Source organism: Pyrus communis, chromosome 17 (genome assembly GCF_041283825.1).
Source record: "Pyrus communis isolate YQ-2024b chromosome 17, ASM4128382v1, whole genome shotgun sequence".
In the NCBI taxonomy this organism is placed as follows: Eukaryota; Viridiplantae; Streptophyta; class Magnoliopsida; order Rosales; family Rosaceae; genus Pyrus; species Pyrus communis.
This window is the reverse complement of record NC_142581.1, coordinates 20,593,938-20,612,784: the sequence shown is the minus strand read 5'-3', so window position 1 is coordinate 20,612,784 and position 18,847 is coordinate 20,593,938. Positions and strand designations below refer to the sequence as shown.

Genomic DNA, 18,847 nt, shown 5'->3' with positions numbered 1-18,847 from the left:
GAGTCCCGTTCTCTTGATCACCTGATCATTAAGGATTTATGGCAACCTACCTTTGAATTAGATATTGAGTGTTGAGATTAAAACAATAAAAGCATATTCATTTAATTCTTCGTTGTTATATCAAATTAAATAGTGAATGATCATGTATTCCTTGGCCACCAAGTGACGACGACAGCCATGGATCTTCAACATCACAAGAAAGGGGAAACGGTAAGGGAAATCACTAAAGAAGCTAAAGAAAATAGTTCATAAGATGTGTAGCACCACTGTCCTTAACGGTATTCAAGGTATTTTGCAAGAAAAAGCTTGTCCATAAGATATTTTCATTCTAAAGTGGAATCAGACAAGCTGCAATGACTGATTTCTCGTGAATACCTACAGGCACTCAGTGCCAAAACATATTTGACCGGTTGTTTTGATCCGACAGTTTAAACAAGCACCGAGGATCCTTGCAAATCCAAACAGTCAAAGTATGCGTCGGCACTGAACACTTTGGAGTATAACAGCACTAAATTAGTTTAAGGTGTAAAGAAATATTATTGGTCCAAATAAAATTTGTGGATAATTTCCCAAAGAGGTAACTGATTCATACAAATTATTAATCTAACCAAGAAAATTTTAACATCTGACAGACAGCAGTTTAAGTCTTTCAGATATATTGCATACGAAGGGACCAACCAACTGTAAAACTGTGTCAAACAGTCAACATCCCAAAGAGCAAACGCAGTCTGATTTAACCGCATACGATTTATCCAGAATGAGTTACCACTGGTCTTTCGAACATTAGACTGAAATTAAAACTACAACAAAACGGGCAGGACTCTATAACTCCGCTACAAAAGGGCTTCGGAACAGCCAGACTCTAAAACAACTTCGTTTTCTTCCCAAAAAGGGGCAAGGACGACAACAGGGAAAAGTTGCGATAGGAAATGAAACTCAGCAAGCATTGACATAAGCTAAGCTACCCTTTTAATCATCAGATGCCTTGGGAGAATTTTCAGGAGTCTTCATAGCTGTAAATGCCTTACCTTTATCTTTATGTGCTGTAACAGCAGCTCGAAATTCCTCGACTATGGAACCATCCTTGAACTTCAAAGCAAAGGTGGAAAGCCCATCCTTCTTTTCATCGATACTGTTCATGCAGGCAAATGTTACACCTTTCTTCTCCATGTTCGTGAGCTTCATGTCTGGGTAAAGGCTTGCATTCAGAATCACCTTCCTAATTCCCTTGAGTCTCATGACAAGTCTGGCTTTCTCAGATTCAGATACATTAACTTTCAGATCTCCCTTTCCACGTTCCTTCCAGCCTCCATCAATAAATTCAAACAACGCAGCATCAGCAGTGAAAACCACTTTCTCATTTTCTTCCCCAGTCTCAACTGAAATCTCTTGCATTGGCGGGAAGGCACCACCATCACTCTTAGGTACAACTGAGGGCCCTGATGTGCCAAAGAGTGAAGAACTTCCATTACGCAAGAGACCAATACCAGAAGGCTGATCATTATTTGATCCAAAAAGTGAACTAGAGCCAGTACCCAATGCAGACCCATCCTTTGAAATAAGCCCAAATGAAAAACTGGATGTGGAGAACCCGGTTCCAGAGATATTTGTGAAGGCATTTTGGCTACTCGAAAGCTGTTGGAATGAGCTCAACGAGTTACCTTCCGGACTTGGATCAACATTTTCATTTTTGTTATCTTTCTTATCTTCTCCATCTTTCTTATCTTCAATTTCAGCCTTTTCCTCTTCCTCATTTACTGCATCACCCTCATTTGTCTTATTTTCACCCACAGATGGTTCAGGTTGTTCCGTTGCCTCACTGGAAACTTCATTGTTCTCCTTCACAACATTCTCCTTATCTGCAGCAGAGTCATCCCCAGCTTGATCAGCCTGTTCAACCTTGCTTTCTGGCTGCTTATTATCCTCATCTGAAACTCGTGTCTCACTGGCAGGTGGTGCGCTAACCTTGCTTTCTGGCTGCTTATTATCCTCATCTGAAACTCGTGTCTCACTGGCAGGTGGTGCGCTAGCTGCAGCAGGGGCTGCAGTTGCTCCTGTTGGAGGAACCAAGCGTATACCAGCAAAAGGATTGGAAGTATTAGAAGCGGGGGCAGATGTACACTGCTGGCGACGAACCTTCACAATTCTTCTGGTGGCGAGCACCTCCTCACTGGCCCTCTTGAAAGTTCCAATCTCTGCATCAGAAGCATCGTCCTCGTCATCAAGGCCTGGGTTATCCCGAGACAGTTCCCTCCCAGCAGCTCGCTTCTTATTAAGTGGAAGGGCATTTTCCGAATCCGCCATTGACAAATGAATAAAAAAATTGGATTAACCAGCCGGTGTATCAAGTATTTGGGAAGCCAATATCTGCATATAATCATAAATTGTAATTCTTCAGAGTCCAGATGAACATAGAACCACAGATACTAAACTCACAAATCATTTACTACCAAATGTAGATAAAACTAAACAGGTAAATTAATTAGAATGTACTAACAGCATTGAATAAGACCGCCAAGAATTGTAATACATCATGTCTAATCAAAGAAAGCTTCGATTATAAAGAATCTTAAAGTAAAACTAACAAACAAAGGAAAGAAAAGTTCCATGTCATCTAAAGAGTCAACCAAATTTGTCAACAGAACAACAGAGCTCAATACAACTCGGGATTTAACGTTTTATAAATATTCCAATAATTTAATAACAGAGAAGTGAGTTTTCTCCTCTTTGCATATAACTTGAAGCAAAAGATATTAAATATAAGTGATTACAAAACAACACATTTTTCTTATCCAAAATTGTTTTATTATATAAATACAGGCAATGGACGAAACAAATCGAAAGCTAATAACTGAAGCCCAAAGCATAAATCTAGAATTACAACTGCACATATATAAAAAAAACCAAGCCAAACCCCTCACATGAAACGTTGGAACTTGAAATTTGGAAAACACAAAAAAACATCAAACAAATCAAATACATCCAAAAATTATTACAGTAACAAGGGCGCAAGAATGCTAAAGAAAGAGTCTCCAAAACTCCATTAAAGTGCAAGAGTATAACTATTAAAACAGCTAATTTAGAATTAATCAATTATTTGGGTCGTCACAAAGAACAAAAAATTCCAAAACCTAGGTTGAAAATAACAGTTCAGTATGCTTCAAAATACCGGAAACCCTATCTAATAACAGCGTCGAATTAAAAATTCTCTATGATTTTTTGCAAACTCTTTTAGCTACCAACAATTTCCTCAGCAACCAAACAAGAGTTAACAGCTAAAACCCACTTTCCAAGAAAATTCCAAAAACAGAAACCCTAATGGCAAATCGCAATCCGCATAGAAAATAAAAAAAATTAGCAAATCGAAATCGAAACAACCACAAGGAAGCCACATAATCCACCGAGAAGAAAGACCCAATATCACCCAAAAAATGAAATGATAAATGAAACCCCAAAATATTAAGTATATCAAACTGAAATTGCACAAACCCTAATTCAAAAATTGGGAATACAAGGATTTGGACTCACCGGGAGGCAAGGAGACGCAGAAGCAGAACCTAGAGAGAGAGACCCATAGACAAATGGGTGATTTTATTTTTGTGGTTTTCGAATTGCTTATATATATAAATGTTAAATTGCAGAGATTTATTTGGGAAAGCTTTGGATACGAAGGGTTTATTTTCTTTCCCCTTTTGATTTAATTGTGCGTGTAATCGAGGCCACTTTTTGACACGTGCGGTGTTTAGGGTCAGCTTGCCAACTTCCTTGATCCTGAGATTTGAAATTGGGCCTCCAGCATGTCCATGAAGGTCTTGGTTTTGTTGTTTTTTATTTCATTTTCCTCGAACATTTTTTTTTTTTTTTTAACTTGCAAACTTAAAATATGTCATCATACAATTTTTTTTTTTTTTTTAATTTTAATCCATATAGCATTTTTCTACATCCAGTTGTGTGGAGCCACTAGCAATGATCTTCTCGATCAATCTTGTGATTGCACATAGTTCTTGATGTGTGCTGAAGAATCATATTAACGATTCCAAGGTGATGGACAAAGCATTGTTCAAAGTTTGTGGATCCGCTAACATGATCAAAATCATTTTTTTATTTGAAAATGTTTTGTTTTTATTTTTATGAAATTGTTCACTTTTGACATGAAATGTACTTTTTTATTTTGTTCTTCTAATTTATTGGGCAAATGAATCTTTGTCGGCAATTACATATTGTCAACCCAGTAACTTTAAAAGTTTAATAAATTTTATGTGGCTTTTTATTTTCAATTATTTATTGAAATTTAAATATTTATAGGTTAAAATATTCATAAAAATAAATTAGAATAATCTACTTAAATTTTATTTTCAAAATAGTTACTGACAAACAAAATTAGGTTAAAATTATTATTTAATAATTTAAGCTAAAGTTTTAGGGAAATACCCCAAAATGGGACAATTTTTTAATATTGGGATAGAATAGGACATTTTAAATATGCACAAGGTATGCATACGACATGCAAAACAATCAAACAGAAATATGATTTTTCTTACACCTTGAAATGACCAAATTATCCTCCCATGTAAATAGATTATCCAAAAATTTCAGCCTTCATTTCTCATTTTGTATAGAGAGAAACAGAAAGAAGAAAGACAATCTCTCTCACCCAATTCCAATTCAAAGAACCCTAACCTGCCCATCTTCATCCAAGAGCTCTCTCTTTCTAACCCACCCATCTTCTTCATCCAAACTCTCTTTCTCTCTCTCTCTCTCTCTCTCTCTCTCTCTCTCTCTCTCTACATTTCCAATATGTACAAGAGCTCTCTCTATAACCCACTCATCTTCTTCGATTTTTACCTTTTCATTTATAGGTTTTGTGAACTGAGTTTGCTTAATTTTGCTTTTCTGATTGATGGATTTTTGAAGTTGAAGTAATTGGTTTGGTGTTTCTTAGAGGAGACCGAAATCCTTCAATTTTTATCTTTCTTTTTTTTTTTTTTTTTTTTATCATTTCTCTAATTTATATGTGGGTTTTCTTTTGTTATGTCTTCTCCCTCCCTCTGCTCCCTCTCTCGATCCAAATTTACAAGCACTAAAATAGGGTTTGGCTTTTGCTGCAATCAAATGAAAAAACATATTAAAGGTTAGTTGCCTTTTGTAGAAGAGATGAATTTGAGGGAAAAGAGAGAAATCAAAGTGGAAAGAAGGAAGAGAGAAGGATATGGACAAAATTGTTTCGCATACTCGTTCGCTCTCTTTATATTAAGCTCGCTCATACATTGTATGTACACAACATGCGCATCTTAAGCTCACAAATCTAAGCTCAACCCAAAAACTCATAGCTCACAACTCTCTCTTCAAAATCAAAAAAATGATGCAATCAGATAAATAACCCTAAACTTTATATGAAGAATCGAAGATCCATTAATTTGAATTTGGTATCAACTTTGATTGGGTTCAAATATTTCAAGGATTTGAAAGTTGCAGTTTGAATGGGCATGAAATAACCCAACTAAATCAAAGAAAATTGTTTCACGAACTCATTTGCTTTTTTCGTATTGAGGGCCTGCCTCTGAATTAAAGGAAAAAGTAGTAAACTACGTTAATGCGAAGAGTATCAGTGATGTAAATACGCACCATATATACTATATGCACACCAATGCACATAATATGTACAGTACATGCACATAATATGCACAGAGCGGGAGAAATTTTAAACGGCAACATATTGGTATAGTGGATACAATTAAAACATAATTGTTACGTATATAAGGTTACAGTGATAGTCTGAAAAGTCTTGTTATGTATATCAACCACCACTTAACCGTGCACGTAGAAAATATGATACTTGTTGTCGTTATTTCATGGACACGCATGATCCTTAACATCATCTAAGCTTCTTTTTTTTCTTAATTTTGTTTTTCCCCGAGACCAACTTGGTTGTGGTCATACTCGCTAAATTCTAGGGCACAACATACGTGCATCATAACTAGTGAACATTCTTCTCATATTAAGATGTAGCCATGCACACCAAATGCACATTATGGAAAAAAATTTCACAAATTTCTGCAATTGGACACTTGAACCAAAAATTGTTCCATCCCAGTTTTCTAGCACATCAAAACTTGAAATTTATTCCACAACCCATACGCCCCAACATGAAACACAAACCCTAATTTAACTTCTAAGTATTAATTTATCTTACAAACAACCCATTTATTACATAAATCCTTGATGAAGAAACTTGGAACTAAACACCCTACCTTACTATGCTTGCCAAAGTTTTAGTTGCTGGAAAAAATGGAACTTTCCATCCAAAACAGAAAATATGGTACAAAACCCGACTCACTCTTCTCACGTCTTTCTCGTATCCCTTTGCTCAAAATCAGAGATATGAGGTCAACCCAAAACCCAACTCACTCTTCTTGCCTCTCTATGGACTTCCCTCACTTCGAAATCAGAGCTCAGAGATCTGAGTTCAATCCAGAAACCCAGAGCTTTCTCAACAACCATCTCTTCCAAATGAGAGCAATGATGCAATGGGCTGATGATTTTTAGTATTTATATGTGGGTATTTTAGTAATTTCGGTTTTGTGCATGGTGTGCATGGCCGGTTTGTCCTATTTCTGTCCTAAAATTAAGAAATTGTTTCATTTTGGGGTATTTTCCAAAATTTTAAGCCATAACCATTGGAGAAGAAAATCAGTTTTTGGGTTATGGCTTAAAATTTTTAAGCTTTATCCCCAAGGGTTGGAGATGGTCTAAGGTAAAGTGGTAGCCACAATCGACTTGCAATAATGTGGTTCAAATTCGTATTTTGTGAGAATCAAAACCTCACTTACAAGTGAAAAGGAATACTACTAGACCGTAGTACTAAGTGACATCATACATATTTTTAGACTTACAAATACAAGAAGATCATATTTTTTATCTAAACTAGAGAAAGTCATCACCTATCGTATTAGCATCTTTATGTGTGATGAAATTGTATGTCATAAATTTGCCTCGATAGATGCCATCTTGCATAAAAGAATGGACACAATATCGATTTTGTGATTGTAAACAACTGGCTCACGTTGGGATTGAAATGTAAAGTTTATTCTTATATATAACTGGCCAAGTGAGGACCGAAATTTTTATTGACTATATTGAGGTTATTGTCTTATAGAGTAATGCAGTACAGTATTAATCGACCACGCATATAATTGACACACATCATCAACTAACAGTTATGCCGTTAGTACCTCCAACACGACGCTACACAAAAACGATCTTCGTGTTGGCTGCGCCGGCCCAAAGACCAAAAACTCGACGGCAACCACGCTCTTCGAACCAAGAGGGATTTTGACCTTGAGACCTCTTCAAAATTGCGAAGACTCTGAACTTTGGGGGAACTAGATGCTACAATCAGTGGCAGTTTTCAAATAAAGCAATGCACCTAGAGAGGGACGTGCAAAATTAGAAAAGTGGAGTGCAAAAATCGTTTCCCATCACAGCAATGAACACGCATACATTGTTACGGTCTTGTTAGATGTTCCCAAAGGAACCGTAACAATGGTCCGTGTTTTTATTGTTACAACCACAAAAATCAATTGAGCATTATGGTCTAATACAAACGAGTAATGCTATTCATACCATATTTTCATACCATCTTAGATAACATTTGATGTGAATAGTCACATTATTTGAATTAATCAGATTTTTAAATTTAGTTCATTATTTAATAAACTAATAATTAAGAAAAACTGTTAATTAAATTATGAAATACAAAAAATCTTTCTCCTTCATTTCCTTGGGTTTTACAAATTTTTCAAATGATATGGTTGTCCACATCAAATGCCATCTAAGGTGGTACATAAATGTGATATAAAAGTATGGTATGAATAACATTACTCAATACAAACGGGGATAGAACGCTAACAGAAGCGAATAGCTGAAGTTGGTTGTATCATGCTAAAAATGTATATACTCTTATGAATACAGGTTTACAATATAACTCACATTTCAAGAATTCCCAAAACACGCAAAAAATAAAGAGTCAAGGGGAACCAAATATCTAAAATTCGAATGGACGACCTTGTATCCCTAGCTCAATTCTTTCTACATTCACAATGGCACGAGAAAAACTTCATGACGGGAAGATGCCTCAAAGAATATGTTAAAAACTGCAATCGGAAGAGCAAACTAACTACGGCTATGAAACTAATTTACGTTGTGCCCCATGACAAACTATAACTCGGGTACAAGCCACACCACCAGGTATCAGAGACAACCGATCCGCTACATCACCTCTTTGTCAGCCCCTTGCAGGAGACCTATCAGGAAAAAACAATGGAAATAGAAAAAAGAGATCATCGTAATGACCAGGCACATCGGTACAATTATAACTAAATGTAACAGCTTTTTCATATGAACGAAGTGCTATGAAAATATTTCAAATTAAAATAGCTGTTTAGATTCTTACGCAAGCATCAGAAATAAGAATGCGTACGGAACACAGCAGAAGTGTACGAATGATTTGGAATAATCTTCATACACTTGATCAGTGAAACAAATAAATTAGATTTTCCTACAACACATCAGTTTCATAGCTAACTTTTGCATGGAAAAAGAGCAGCGGTTCCTGAATACTATAAAAATGTGAAGAAATTTATTCTGTAAAATGTGAAGACTCTATGAGTATTATAAAATCTGATGGCATATCCCAAGTATATATGAACCCTTTCTCACCTCTCTAAAGGATCCATACAGCTGGACCAGCAGTCTTCGTAGGGACCTAGTGACGTGGTGTAAGCACTGCAAACAGTAAAAGATGAGAGAATTAGGATGCAAGAAAACAACCTGAACAAATAGAACACAAGCAAACAAGGGGAAAGCCAAAACAGCAAAAGGAAGTATCAAGTTACGTGAGAACTTAGGACAAAAAAGAAAAGGCTCCTCAAAATCCAATTTGTCTCTTCAGCGTTGGATTCTATTGAGTATTTGGTTTGAAAAGATGTTAGATTCCCAAGTCTCTCTCCTTGTGTAAACCCCCTCCCAACCAACAAGTAGAGTGGAAACTTCTTTTTCTTTAGGTTTATAAGAAAAAAAAAATGTTGTAATGGCACCGTAAGCAGTCAAATGTTCAAAATTTGGGTTGCAGTTATTCCAACAAGACCGTAACTACTTAGAATAAGCTGCGACCCCCAAGTACATAATTATAATGTTGATTATAGGTACGAATAATATCCAATAATAGTTAGTAGAGAAGGTGGTAGAAGTAGTGGAATCAGAAAGTTGTCAGAATGGGAGTCAGAGATGGCACTTCAGAATCAATTAATCACCAGAGACAAAATTGGATTTTCACACTGGCCCAACCAATAGCTTTTTAGGCTGACGAGGTTCCTTCATTATTCGTACCCCACTCTTCGTCAGCCTCATTCCCATTAATGAGTTCAGCACCATCCGTAGAATCAGCATCCACCACAACAGCCTCCTCCTGGCTCCCTTCTTCTCCATCCTGTTCTTCAGTAGCCTGTGCCCCATTTTCTTCACCATTCTGTTCAGGAACCTGAAGCAAAACAGATCAAAAGGGGAAATAAAGCACTAGAGTTAAAAAGCCAATTCATAAAACAAATTGTTCATACGAAAGGAAATTTCAAACTGGCCTAAAATTTTCATCCACTGTATATACCTCATGATTTGCTTCCCCATTTTCAAGAGGCTCCTCCTCTTCCTCCAATTGCATATTCCTGAAAGCCTCCACAAGGGTGATGTGTGCTTTATCAACATGGTTTACGTACTCCTCTGCGGGAGGATAGACACCCCTAAAACAATCAAACGAAAATAATTAATACAGCTCAATAGAAGATGATATATCATATAATAAACCATGACTAAGGGCTGGTTTAGTATTGTTGTGCTTTGAAAAAAAATGATTCTGCTCTGCTGTGAGAATAAGCAGCTGTGAAATAAAGCAGCAGAGTGTTTGGTAAACTTTTTTGTAAAAGTGCTTTTGAAAAAAAAAAAAAAAAAAAAAAGCAGTATTATAGTGTTTGATAAACTTTTATGTAAAACAAATGTGAAAAAAAGCTGGTTTTTCAAAGCTGAGTTTTGCAGCTTTGTGTTTTTGGCTTTTTTTTTTCACCCAAAACTGTGAAAAAAAGCTGAAGCTGAATGTTTACCAAACATAAAAAAGCTCCCAGCTTTTTTTGATAGCCACTTTTTTTCAGAATCACCTCAGTACCAAACTAGGGCTAAGAGCAATTGACATCTCAAGCGAGATATCGTGAAGCCAAAAGAGAACATTTTCACAATAAGATATTGAGAAACTTGTGAACCAAATGATAGTAGGTACGTAAACCCACACTCAGTGCATACACAAACACATGCACAGAATTTGCAGAGGTACCTTGTCTCTGCAGCTTTTGATTCAACAGAAAGAGCAACTTGCCAATCATCGAACAAATTCGGATACTCTTCAGGATCAGCTAAAGACTCAGCAGCTTTCGGATTAACCTACAGGTTAACATTGAATCAAAGTTAAGTTATTAGACAAGGACACGCAAGTGGATGCATATGTATGCATCCAATCCAATTACATATGTAAGTAATTACTATGCATCTGCACATGCATATGTGGTTCTGTGTGTATGCATGTATGTTATCTTGTACCGTTTCAGTAGAGTAGCCAAGTTGAGAAGCCATCTAATGAATTATACTTGAGCATAACAACATAAAATATGTAAACAGACATGCAAACATGCAAAGCTGCAACAAACCAAGTTAACCAACTATGGACGAAGTTAATCCACAGGAGTATTTTTTGAAAAATGAGATAGAAAACATGGAAACAAAAACTATTTTAGTGAATGTATCTGCAGATGTGTATAAAAAATGAGGCAAGTTAGCTTTTCCTTAACTTTGAAAAGTAGAATTGCAACCCGAAATTTCCTAGAGAAAGAATATACATGTAAAAGGGAATGTTGCCGTTACGTTTTTGGTAGCAATGTTCTAGATTCTAAAAACACAAAATAACATAAAAAGAAAAATAAGTAGTGTTATATGTCACAACCATGTTATATCTCTAAAAGGTGATATAAGACTGCCATGCCCACACATCATAACTGTTGTATCTAACAACAAACTGGTGTGAGTTTTCTATACGAGTTGCCATATCTACTTTTCTTAACACCAATTGAAGTCAAATAAGAACTGCAGACTTGAGCGTCAAAATAAGACAAGCGAAGCAATTTCATAATGTCACCTTGCTCAGGTCTTTTCTCCAAATAGTTACTATCTCGGAAACCTTGCCTGGAAGATAAGATCGAGCCATCAAAGCAGCCTCAGGTATCCGATTGCTGCAAAGAGAATGCTTTATTAATCATTAGTTTTTACTGCATTATTCTGTGTAGTCATACTTCAAGGGAACAAATAAGCAATCACCTTTCCACCAGTAACTCAAGGCACTCTTCCAATCGACCCAACATGAATAAACAAAGGAATGCAACATTGTTCTTCCCTTGTTCTTTAGCAAGGACTGCAAGCCTTGATATTCCTTCAGCATCTCCAAGAGAAGAATAGAGCAATAATAAACCACTCAAGTCCATGGCATGCTTTAAACATTCCTCGGCCATGTCTAACTGCAAAAATGTAATACACATAGAGATGAAATCAAAAGGTGCAAGTTACAATTGGTGGGGTGGGGATAGGATACGAGACAAATGCGGCTGTGGTTAAGGAATTAATATGCATATTATCAAGAAAAAGTAAGAATAAATAACCAACATACCTTTCCAGCAGACATAGCCAATTCACCTAACTGCTTCCATTTAGACTCACTTTGCACCTCAGTGGCAATTTCCTGCAAGAAACAACATGAATATTCACTTGGAAATAAACAATATCATTCATTCTAACGACTACAACACATAAAAACCTAACATCAAAGTTATGTCTCCTTGGACTTACCTTTGCAATTTCTAATCTACCAAGCTGTATGGCTAGTTCAAATCTGTAATCAGGATCCGTAGCCACTTCAAGTGCTTCCTCTATCATACCTCGTGATTCCAAGAAACGAGCCACACTACAAGAACAGGAAATTATCCATTAGGATTGAAGCAGTCATCCATTTATCAAACTTCAATTTCAATCCATGATCATTAAAACATAGAGAAAGTTAAACTTTCAAAGGGAAACACCACAAAACACGTTAAGATCGTAACAACAAAGCATCGTATTTGAAATTTAAATTTGCCATTGAAATCTGGAAAGTACAAAAACATTGCAATGGAAGTTTCTACTCAAGGCCTATATAATCAGCGTATGGAAAGAAATATTACTGAAATTGTAAACTAGTACAAAAGATCAAAGTTTTCCACACATCTGCAAAGAATATTACTACTAAATTCATTTCAGTGGGTGGAGGCAAAATTTGTGTATCAGAAGTACCAAGTGCCAATTAAAGGGCTTAAATTAAAAATTAAAAAAATATACAAAGAGTTGTGATCCATTTGGAACACTTTCATCGTCAGTTGTTTTCCTAATCCTATTGACTGAAATGCAGTTATATTCCCAAGCCACATATACAACATTTCACAGATATAAGGGGACATCTGATGCCATTATGCCAAAGTCACTAATAGGTACCTGTTATGGTGCTCTTTAGGAATTGACGGCAGAACTTCATTGGCCCTTTCAATGTCTCCACGCATCACAAGAGTCTTATATTCAATCAAACTCAGAAGTAGTGTGTACCCCATAACACTGCAAAGTTTAAATATAAAAAGAAGAAAAAAAAAAAAAAAAAAAACAATATAAGATGCTTAATGTTGTAGATGACCATCATGATTTCCAATAACACAAACCAAAAGTGCACTCACTTGAACTCTTTGTCTATCAGATACACCCGACTTTGATTGGCAAGATAACCCAACAAGTACATTGGTCGGTCTAAATGAAACATTGTGGTTACCTCACCACCAACACAGTAATTAAGTCTCCAGGAGGAGTTGTTGTAAATGAAACAATCCCCAACCCATAAACCAGTCCTGACACGTTCATTCATTTCATGGAGAAGCTCAAAAGCATCTTCAACACCTTGTTCATCTACAGGTCTTCCGCTATCTAAGTATGAAGAGACTACATCCCGCTGCACCATTATCATATGCAATGTCACAAACCATTACTCCAAACCATTTTATGGAAGATGAATGATGAAAGGCTAAATAATGGGGGGAGGACGAAGAACCCAATTAGCAAAGATGCTTACATTGTATTTCAAAATGTAGAATGATGTGTCACTGGCAATGGCCACTAAATCACCACTATCAGCCCAATAGAGATTCTGACAAGTTTAAAAGAAATATAATTAAAGAAAAATGAAAACAGCAATTACAGGCTATTTGAGATAGCTAGGGGAGACTCACTTTAACAGTTACATCAATTCGCCGAATCAATCTGCATTCGGCCCAATCATAAAAGCAAATAAAATCATTTGAGCACATTGCCAATAAAGTTCCCCCATAAATATGTTCAGCCGAAAATGTAGGTCGAATACTCCTCTTCTCCTGAAATATGCCACTTCCATCAATAAAAACACATGTTCTCTAACAGAGAGTTATTAAAATCTACAATCATAGTAATAGAAGTTTTAAGGTGATATCTTAGATCCCGCAACAACCATAACCAAAATGCTGAAATTAATGACAAGTTGCAGTATAAAGGGATTACAATAGCAGCAAAGAATTGACAGCTATTAATATATTCAAGATAAACATTTTGAAACACAAAAATTAAGAAAAAGAATAAATAAATAAAGTTTTCTGTGTTGAACTTTTAACAAGACATAATGCACGTTGACAAACTAAAAAAATAACAAACCTGGAAGTTTTTAGTGAAAATCTTGATCTTTGAAGTACTCTCTCTAACAGCATATTCTCCATCCGTTGACCAAGCAAATTCCAAAGCAGAACCAAATGAACGATTTCTCCAGGCTAAAGCAGTATAAATAATGTACTCTCCATCTCCACAAACAACAACAAACCTCCCATTGGGATTATGCCTTAAGCTCTGTAAACAAAAAATTGAGCAGTGAGAAATCAGCATGTATTGCACGCACATCCACCGAACTGAAAAACATCAAACAATAACCAATACACAGGAAAATTTGCATCCTGCAATTTAAAGCGGGAAACAAGAAGCCAGTATGAGGAAACTACAGTAGCAGACTTGAAAGTCTATCATCATCCATTCAAAACAGGATTGTCTGGAGACACATCCCCTCATCTTCCCTTCCCAAGTAAAAATGATAGGTTGCAGCAGACAATATTGGAACTGAAAGATGTAGCTCTCAAGAAAGGAGCAGAAACTATTAGCATAAAAATATTGAGATCACAAAGAAATTTATACAGAAGCTTCAACCAAGAATGTATAACATGATAAACTTGACGACATCAGAACAACACGAGAAAGATACAGAAAAATCAACAGATATGAAATCAGAAGACGATTGAAAAATAAGAATAAAAGAAAACCTCACCTGAGGGTAAAGATCGCATGTACCCAACTCCTTAACAGCCAAAGGCAATCTCTCTCCATCAGTAACCTATAGAGTATAGCAAATATAAAACGACTGATGTCAACTACCAAAGAGGAAAGGGGAGCGGGCAGCAAAGATAAAAGGTTGATCTGAAAGCGCTTAAACCTCAAAATCAGCTCCCACACTCTTAATGTTCACAGTTTGAATTTCATTATGCTTAGCCCAAATGATCTTTCCACTATTGTCCATACTTGCAACAGGTACTTCACGGCCAAGTTTTACCATAATGGTTCCTTCATCATAACCAATTACAACCCTGACCAAGTTTATGAGTAGAACAAAATCATTTTGAGTACAGTTCATAAAGGATAATACACGTGCAGCATTGAAATTTGAAAAACATACCGCCGAACTTAACTGGGTACATTTTCTCACAAACTTCAAGCAAATAATAAAAATTTCAACAAAAAGTAAGGGGCACCTATTTATATAAGTCCAATAAAAGGGCAAGTATCTATGATTTCCAAACTCACCGCCTTGAACTCTTCATGTATCCAATAGCCCAAACTCTTTCAAGCCCATAATTCAATGTGTTCTCAAGCCTGTAGATGAAACACACAATTATCATTGGCCTTGCCATTCAATGATTTGAAAATAGAGGAATTAGTTCGAAAATATTAACATTCAAGAAGTTGAAACAACTTCAAGTTTTTTTTTCAAAAAAATAAAGCAAAAAAATTTGAACATTCAACCAAAGTATATAGCATCCTAGGACGTGAGATGTACAAGTGTTGCATGGAACAGGAATTACCTGTAAGTGGTTGAATGCCATATTCGAACTGTTCCATCCTCCGACCCTGTTATTATAATAGGAAGCTCAGGATGGAAACATACAGCAGAAACATTGTGTGTATGGCCTTCAAGTGTCTGGACACAACTTTTGGTTTGATAGTCCCACACCTGTTTCCATATTATTATGCATTAATTTTTCCAAATCATAACAAAGATATGCAATAAAGAATTACGGAAGAAAAAGGTTAAGTTGTGGTAGACCTTAGCAGTGTGATCATCAGATCCAGTAATCAGATAAGGCTTATCACCACCAGTAAAGTAATCGACACAATTTACTCCTTTCTGATGGGCATCCAATGTAAAATTTGGGTCTGGGGAGCCTAGATTCCATATCTGGGAAAAAAAAGATATGGAAAAAAAAAAACCAGTAACATAATTAGCACAATTATACAAAAACAGTGTAGAATATGCAAGGAAGGCCAGATCATGCCTGCATACCTTTATGGTGCGATCAAGAGATGCACTTGCAAATGTGTTGGTATCTTTCGGATTGAATGTCACTTGCATAACATAATGGGAGTGTCCTTCAAATATCTGAGTACAAACCCAACCCTTGTCCCAATCCCAGAGCTTGATAAGCATATCATCGGATGATGATAGCACATAAGGGAGTGTAGGGTGGACAGCCACACATCTAATGTAGTCTGTATGTGCCTCAAATACTTTAACCTTATCCATTGTATTGTAATTGTATACACGAATGAACATGTCATCAGCTCCAGCAACAACCCATTGCTTGCGTGAGATAAATTTGGCTGATCTAACTGCAAACCAGTGACTTAGACATTAAAGCATGATGATGATATTACTAAGCAAAATTCCAGTAAGAATATCTATTGAGCTCAAATATTTGCAAACAGGCAAAGTAAATACCTGGCAACTCTGTGACCTCAAAAGACTTAGCCATGGTCTGAAACAGTATCAAAAAAATGCAAGTTAGCATATTCTTACTGGAACCAAATAAAGAAACCTAAATATCAAAAGCTCACTATAAGTTTAAGGCAACTGTCCAAGGAAGGGATGCTAAACATTTTTTTTTTTTTTTGGATAGTGCTATTCACACACCCTTGTTAATTTTTAGCCGTTGATCTTGTTCAATTCATTCGATCTAACAACCGAAAATTGAGAGGGGTATGTGAGAAGTAAAATTGGGTGTGTGGATAGCACTACCTTTTTTCTCATAGCAGAATAGAACAATACCACAAAAGATACTGTATCAATCACAACAAACAAATTTCTTTAAAGTAGATCAAATACATTTAGGAAGAAGATTTGTGAAATGATCACTGTAACCATAAAGTTTCTGCCGGTAGCTACATGTGCTCAGTGTACATAATAACCAAAATGAATTCTAAACAGCAGACAAACCATGTCATGATACAGTCCAAGATCAGTAAATCACTAATTGATTCCTTGCATTTAATTTGGCTTTTAGTACATGTACACAGTTAAGGATGTGCATATGTGATCTCATAATTGTACAAGTTCAAATACTTCATTTCTATCTCTTTCGGTTCAAACCAAAAGACTTGTTTAACAAGTGATGAACCTAATCATACCGACCAACGAGTTCAACTGTTATGGCGCAACAATCACTCTAAGATAGTTGCATATTCCGCTTAAGATCAAGCTTTACATGTACTTCAGAAATGGCTTAAAATTACAATAAGATAAGGGACCAATCATGATCATCATTAACATGACTTGATATACAAAGAGCAAAGATGACTATTATACAGTATAACATGGTTTCGGAAATGCTAAGTTTTGGGCATAGATCTATATCATACCTGCGTCTGGTAGTTCCAAATACAAACAGTCCCTGAATACAAACTTGCCAAAATCCTGCAGTGAAATTATCATTCAACACATTAATGGTAAACCACACAACTACAGTTTCACCAAATTAACATGGATCCTATCCTAACTAAATGGCAGGAGAACCAAAGTGCTCATCACAACTCATTTCTAATGGAAATTCAAATTATAACTAGTCCTCATTTAAAATTAACTACACAGACAATCATGAAATGTGAAAACAAAAATAAAAGAAACTAGCACTGCCATGGCACCCCAGCCAACGGGTGCTGCCTCATGCAAAATGCAGGCCACATCCACTTTAATATGAAAAAGACTATGCCAAAAGAGTATTAGGTTGGCACCACTACTCCCACTAACGAATCGTCAATAGCCTATTGTTTCACAAAAATGTCAAGGATCCTATCCTAATTTGAGTGGCAAGCGCATCCTCATAGTGTAAGATGTACAAAGAAAAAATAAATATGAGAGACATCAGGAAGAAGAGCTCGGGTGCATGGCATTGCTCTTGTGACTTGCTAATCTGTTACTAATTACATTTTTAATATCAAATTTGAAACAATACTAAATTAATACAGAAGACAATTCAGTTACCATGGTTCTGTTGGATGCAGATCCACAGATTTTACTCTCTCTGATCTTTGAGCGAGTTTTCTCTGAACCAAAAGATTTATATTAGACCATTTCCCACACAATTCAAAATATAACTCTATTAGGATCGAGAACCCGAGATCGGATCCACCTATCAGAACGAGATTAAAGGAATTAGATATAAAATTACCTTGATTTCCAGTCTGAGAGGCTGTTAACACATTGCAAAAACAAAGAAACCAATCAGTACAAAATCAAAACACCAAATCTCAAACAAACTTACAAACTCCGATATCTACGGGTTACGGATACGGTAAATAACAATGCAGAATTGATATTTAACCACATTGAACACCAGATCTCGATAAATTTCAAGTTATAAAGTGCCCCGTTTGATCGCCGAGAAACGAAATCAAACGAAAATGGAGAATTGAGAAAACGTCGAATTCCATGCAACCAAACAAAGCCTAAGAAATTGTAACAGTCTCAGTAAAATTGATGCAGTTCGTCAAACAATGAGAAATTGGCACCAAATCGAAACGGATTTGAATCAGATCTAAGATGCAGTCTAATGTGGGCAACGTTCAGGGAAGCCGGAAGAGATCAAAGGACTCACCATTTTCGCAGAGCTCCGGCCGAGATCACAGTTGGAGAAACCCTAGCGATCCAGGTGATCCAAGCTCAGAGAGGGAGAGGAGGAGAGGGAGGGAGGGAGGGAGAGAGATTTCGGTGTTTTTGCATATGGAGAGAGGAGGGCTCTGTGTCTGTAAATACGAGAGCGACCAAAAGCATTGCGGTTGAGTGAGTTATTTTACGATAGTGCCACTCGTGGGGCAAGCCGGCTCGCGGTTTAGGCCCGCAAAGGTTGTTGTTGATCGCGGGAAGGGATTGATCAACGGTGGAAATTTGCCGAGTGGTAGCTCATTTGGTGTGCGGGGTGGTTGTGGATCTTCTCCGGATTCACTTTGTAGGATTCTTAGGATCATCATATCCTAATCGTTTATCGGATATCATGCGATCAGTTTTCGTCAGGTACTATTTGTGTTTAAATTTAAATAAAAAAATCAAATGATTTATGAT

At 36.4% G+C, this 18,847-nt stretch overlaps 2 protein-coding genes across 6 annotated transcripts; both read right to left on the bottom strand.

Annotated features, from left to right (window-relative positions):
- Nucleotides 1–729: 729 nt before the first annotated feature.
- LOC137749593 (nuclear pore complex protein NUP50A) lies at nt 730–2,304 on the bottom strand. 2 transcript variants are annotated; one of them, XM_088689484.1, is made up of 2 exons: nt 2,019–2,304; nt 730–1,952 (listed from the first exon to the last, which is right to left on the bottom strand). In XM_088689484.1, the coding sequence occupies exons 1-2, from the start codon at nt 2,302–2,304 to the stop codon at nt 970–972; spliced, it is 1,269 nt and encodes a 422-aa protein (XP_088545610.1). In that variant the 3' UTR covers nt 730–969. The 2 variants fall into 2 exon arrangements, with proteins under 2 accessions (XP_088545610.1, XP_068345813.2); XM_068489712.2 differs by having other exon boundaries at nt 730–2,304.
- Nucleotides 2,305–7,918: 5,614 nt separating this feature from the next.
- Nucleotides 7,919–18,594, bottom strand: LOC137707815 (coatomer subunit beta'-3). Of its 4 annotated transcripts, none has more exons than XR_011064733.2 (25): nt 18,384–18,594; nt 17,958–17,978; nt 17,771–17,832; nt 17,149–17,203; nt 16,232–16,268; nt 15,797–16,122; nt 15,560–15,691; nt 15,318–15,466; nt 15,040–15,108; nt 14,672–14,822; nt 14,507–14,572; nt 13,849–14,037; nt 13,395–13,535; nt 13,238–13,312; nt 12,849–13,117; nt 12,616–12,732; nt 11,938–12,052; nt 11,759–11,830; nt 11,413–11,609; nt 11,234–11,327; nt 10,379–10,485; nt 9,662–9,794; nt 9,312–9,538; nt 8,719–8,784; nt 7,919–8,303 (listed from the first exon to the last, which is right to left on the bottom strand). XR_011064733.2 is itself a non-coding variant. In XM_068446731.2 (25 exons), the coding sequence occupies exons 1-24, from the start codon at nt 18,384–18,386 to the stop codon at nt 8,765–8,767; spliced, it is 2,751 nt and encodes a 916-aa protein (XP_068302832.1). In that variant the 5' UTR covers nt 18,387–18,588; the 3' UTR covers nt 7,919–8,303; nt 8,719–8,764. The 4 variants fall into 4 exon arrangements, 1 of the variants encoding a protein (XP_068302832.1); XR_015958844.1 differs by having other exon boundaries at nt 8,895–9,538; nt 18,384–18,588; XR_011064734.2 differs by having other exon boundaries at nt 9,346–9,538; nt 18,384–18,588.
- Between the last annotated feature and the right edge of the window lie 253 nt (nt 18,595–18,847).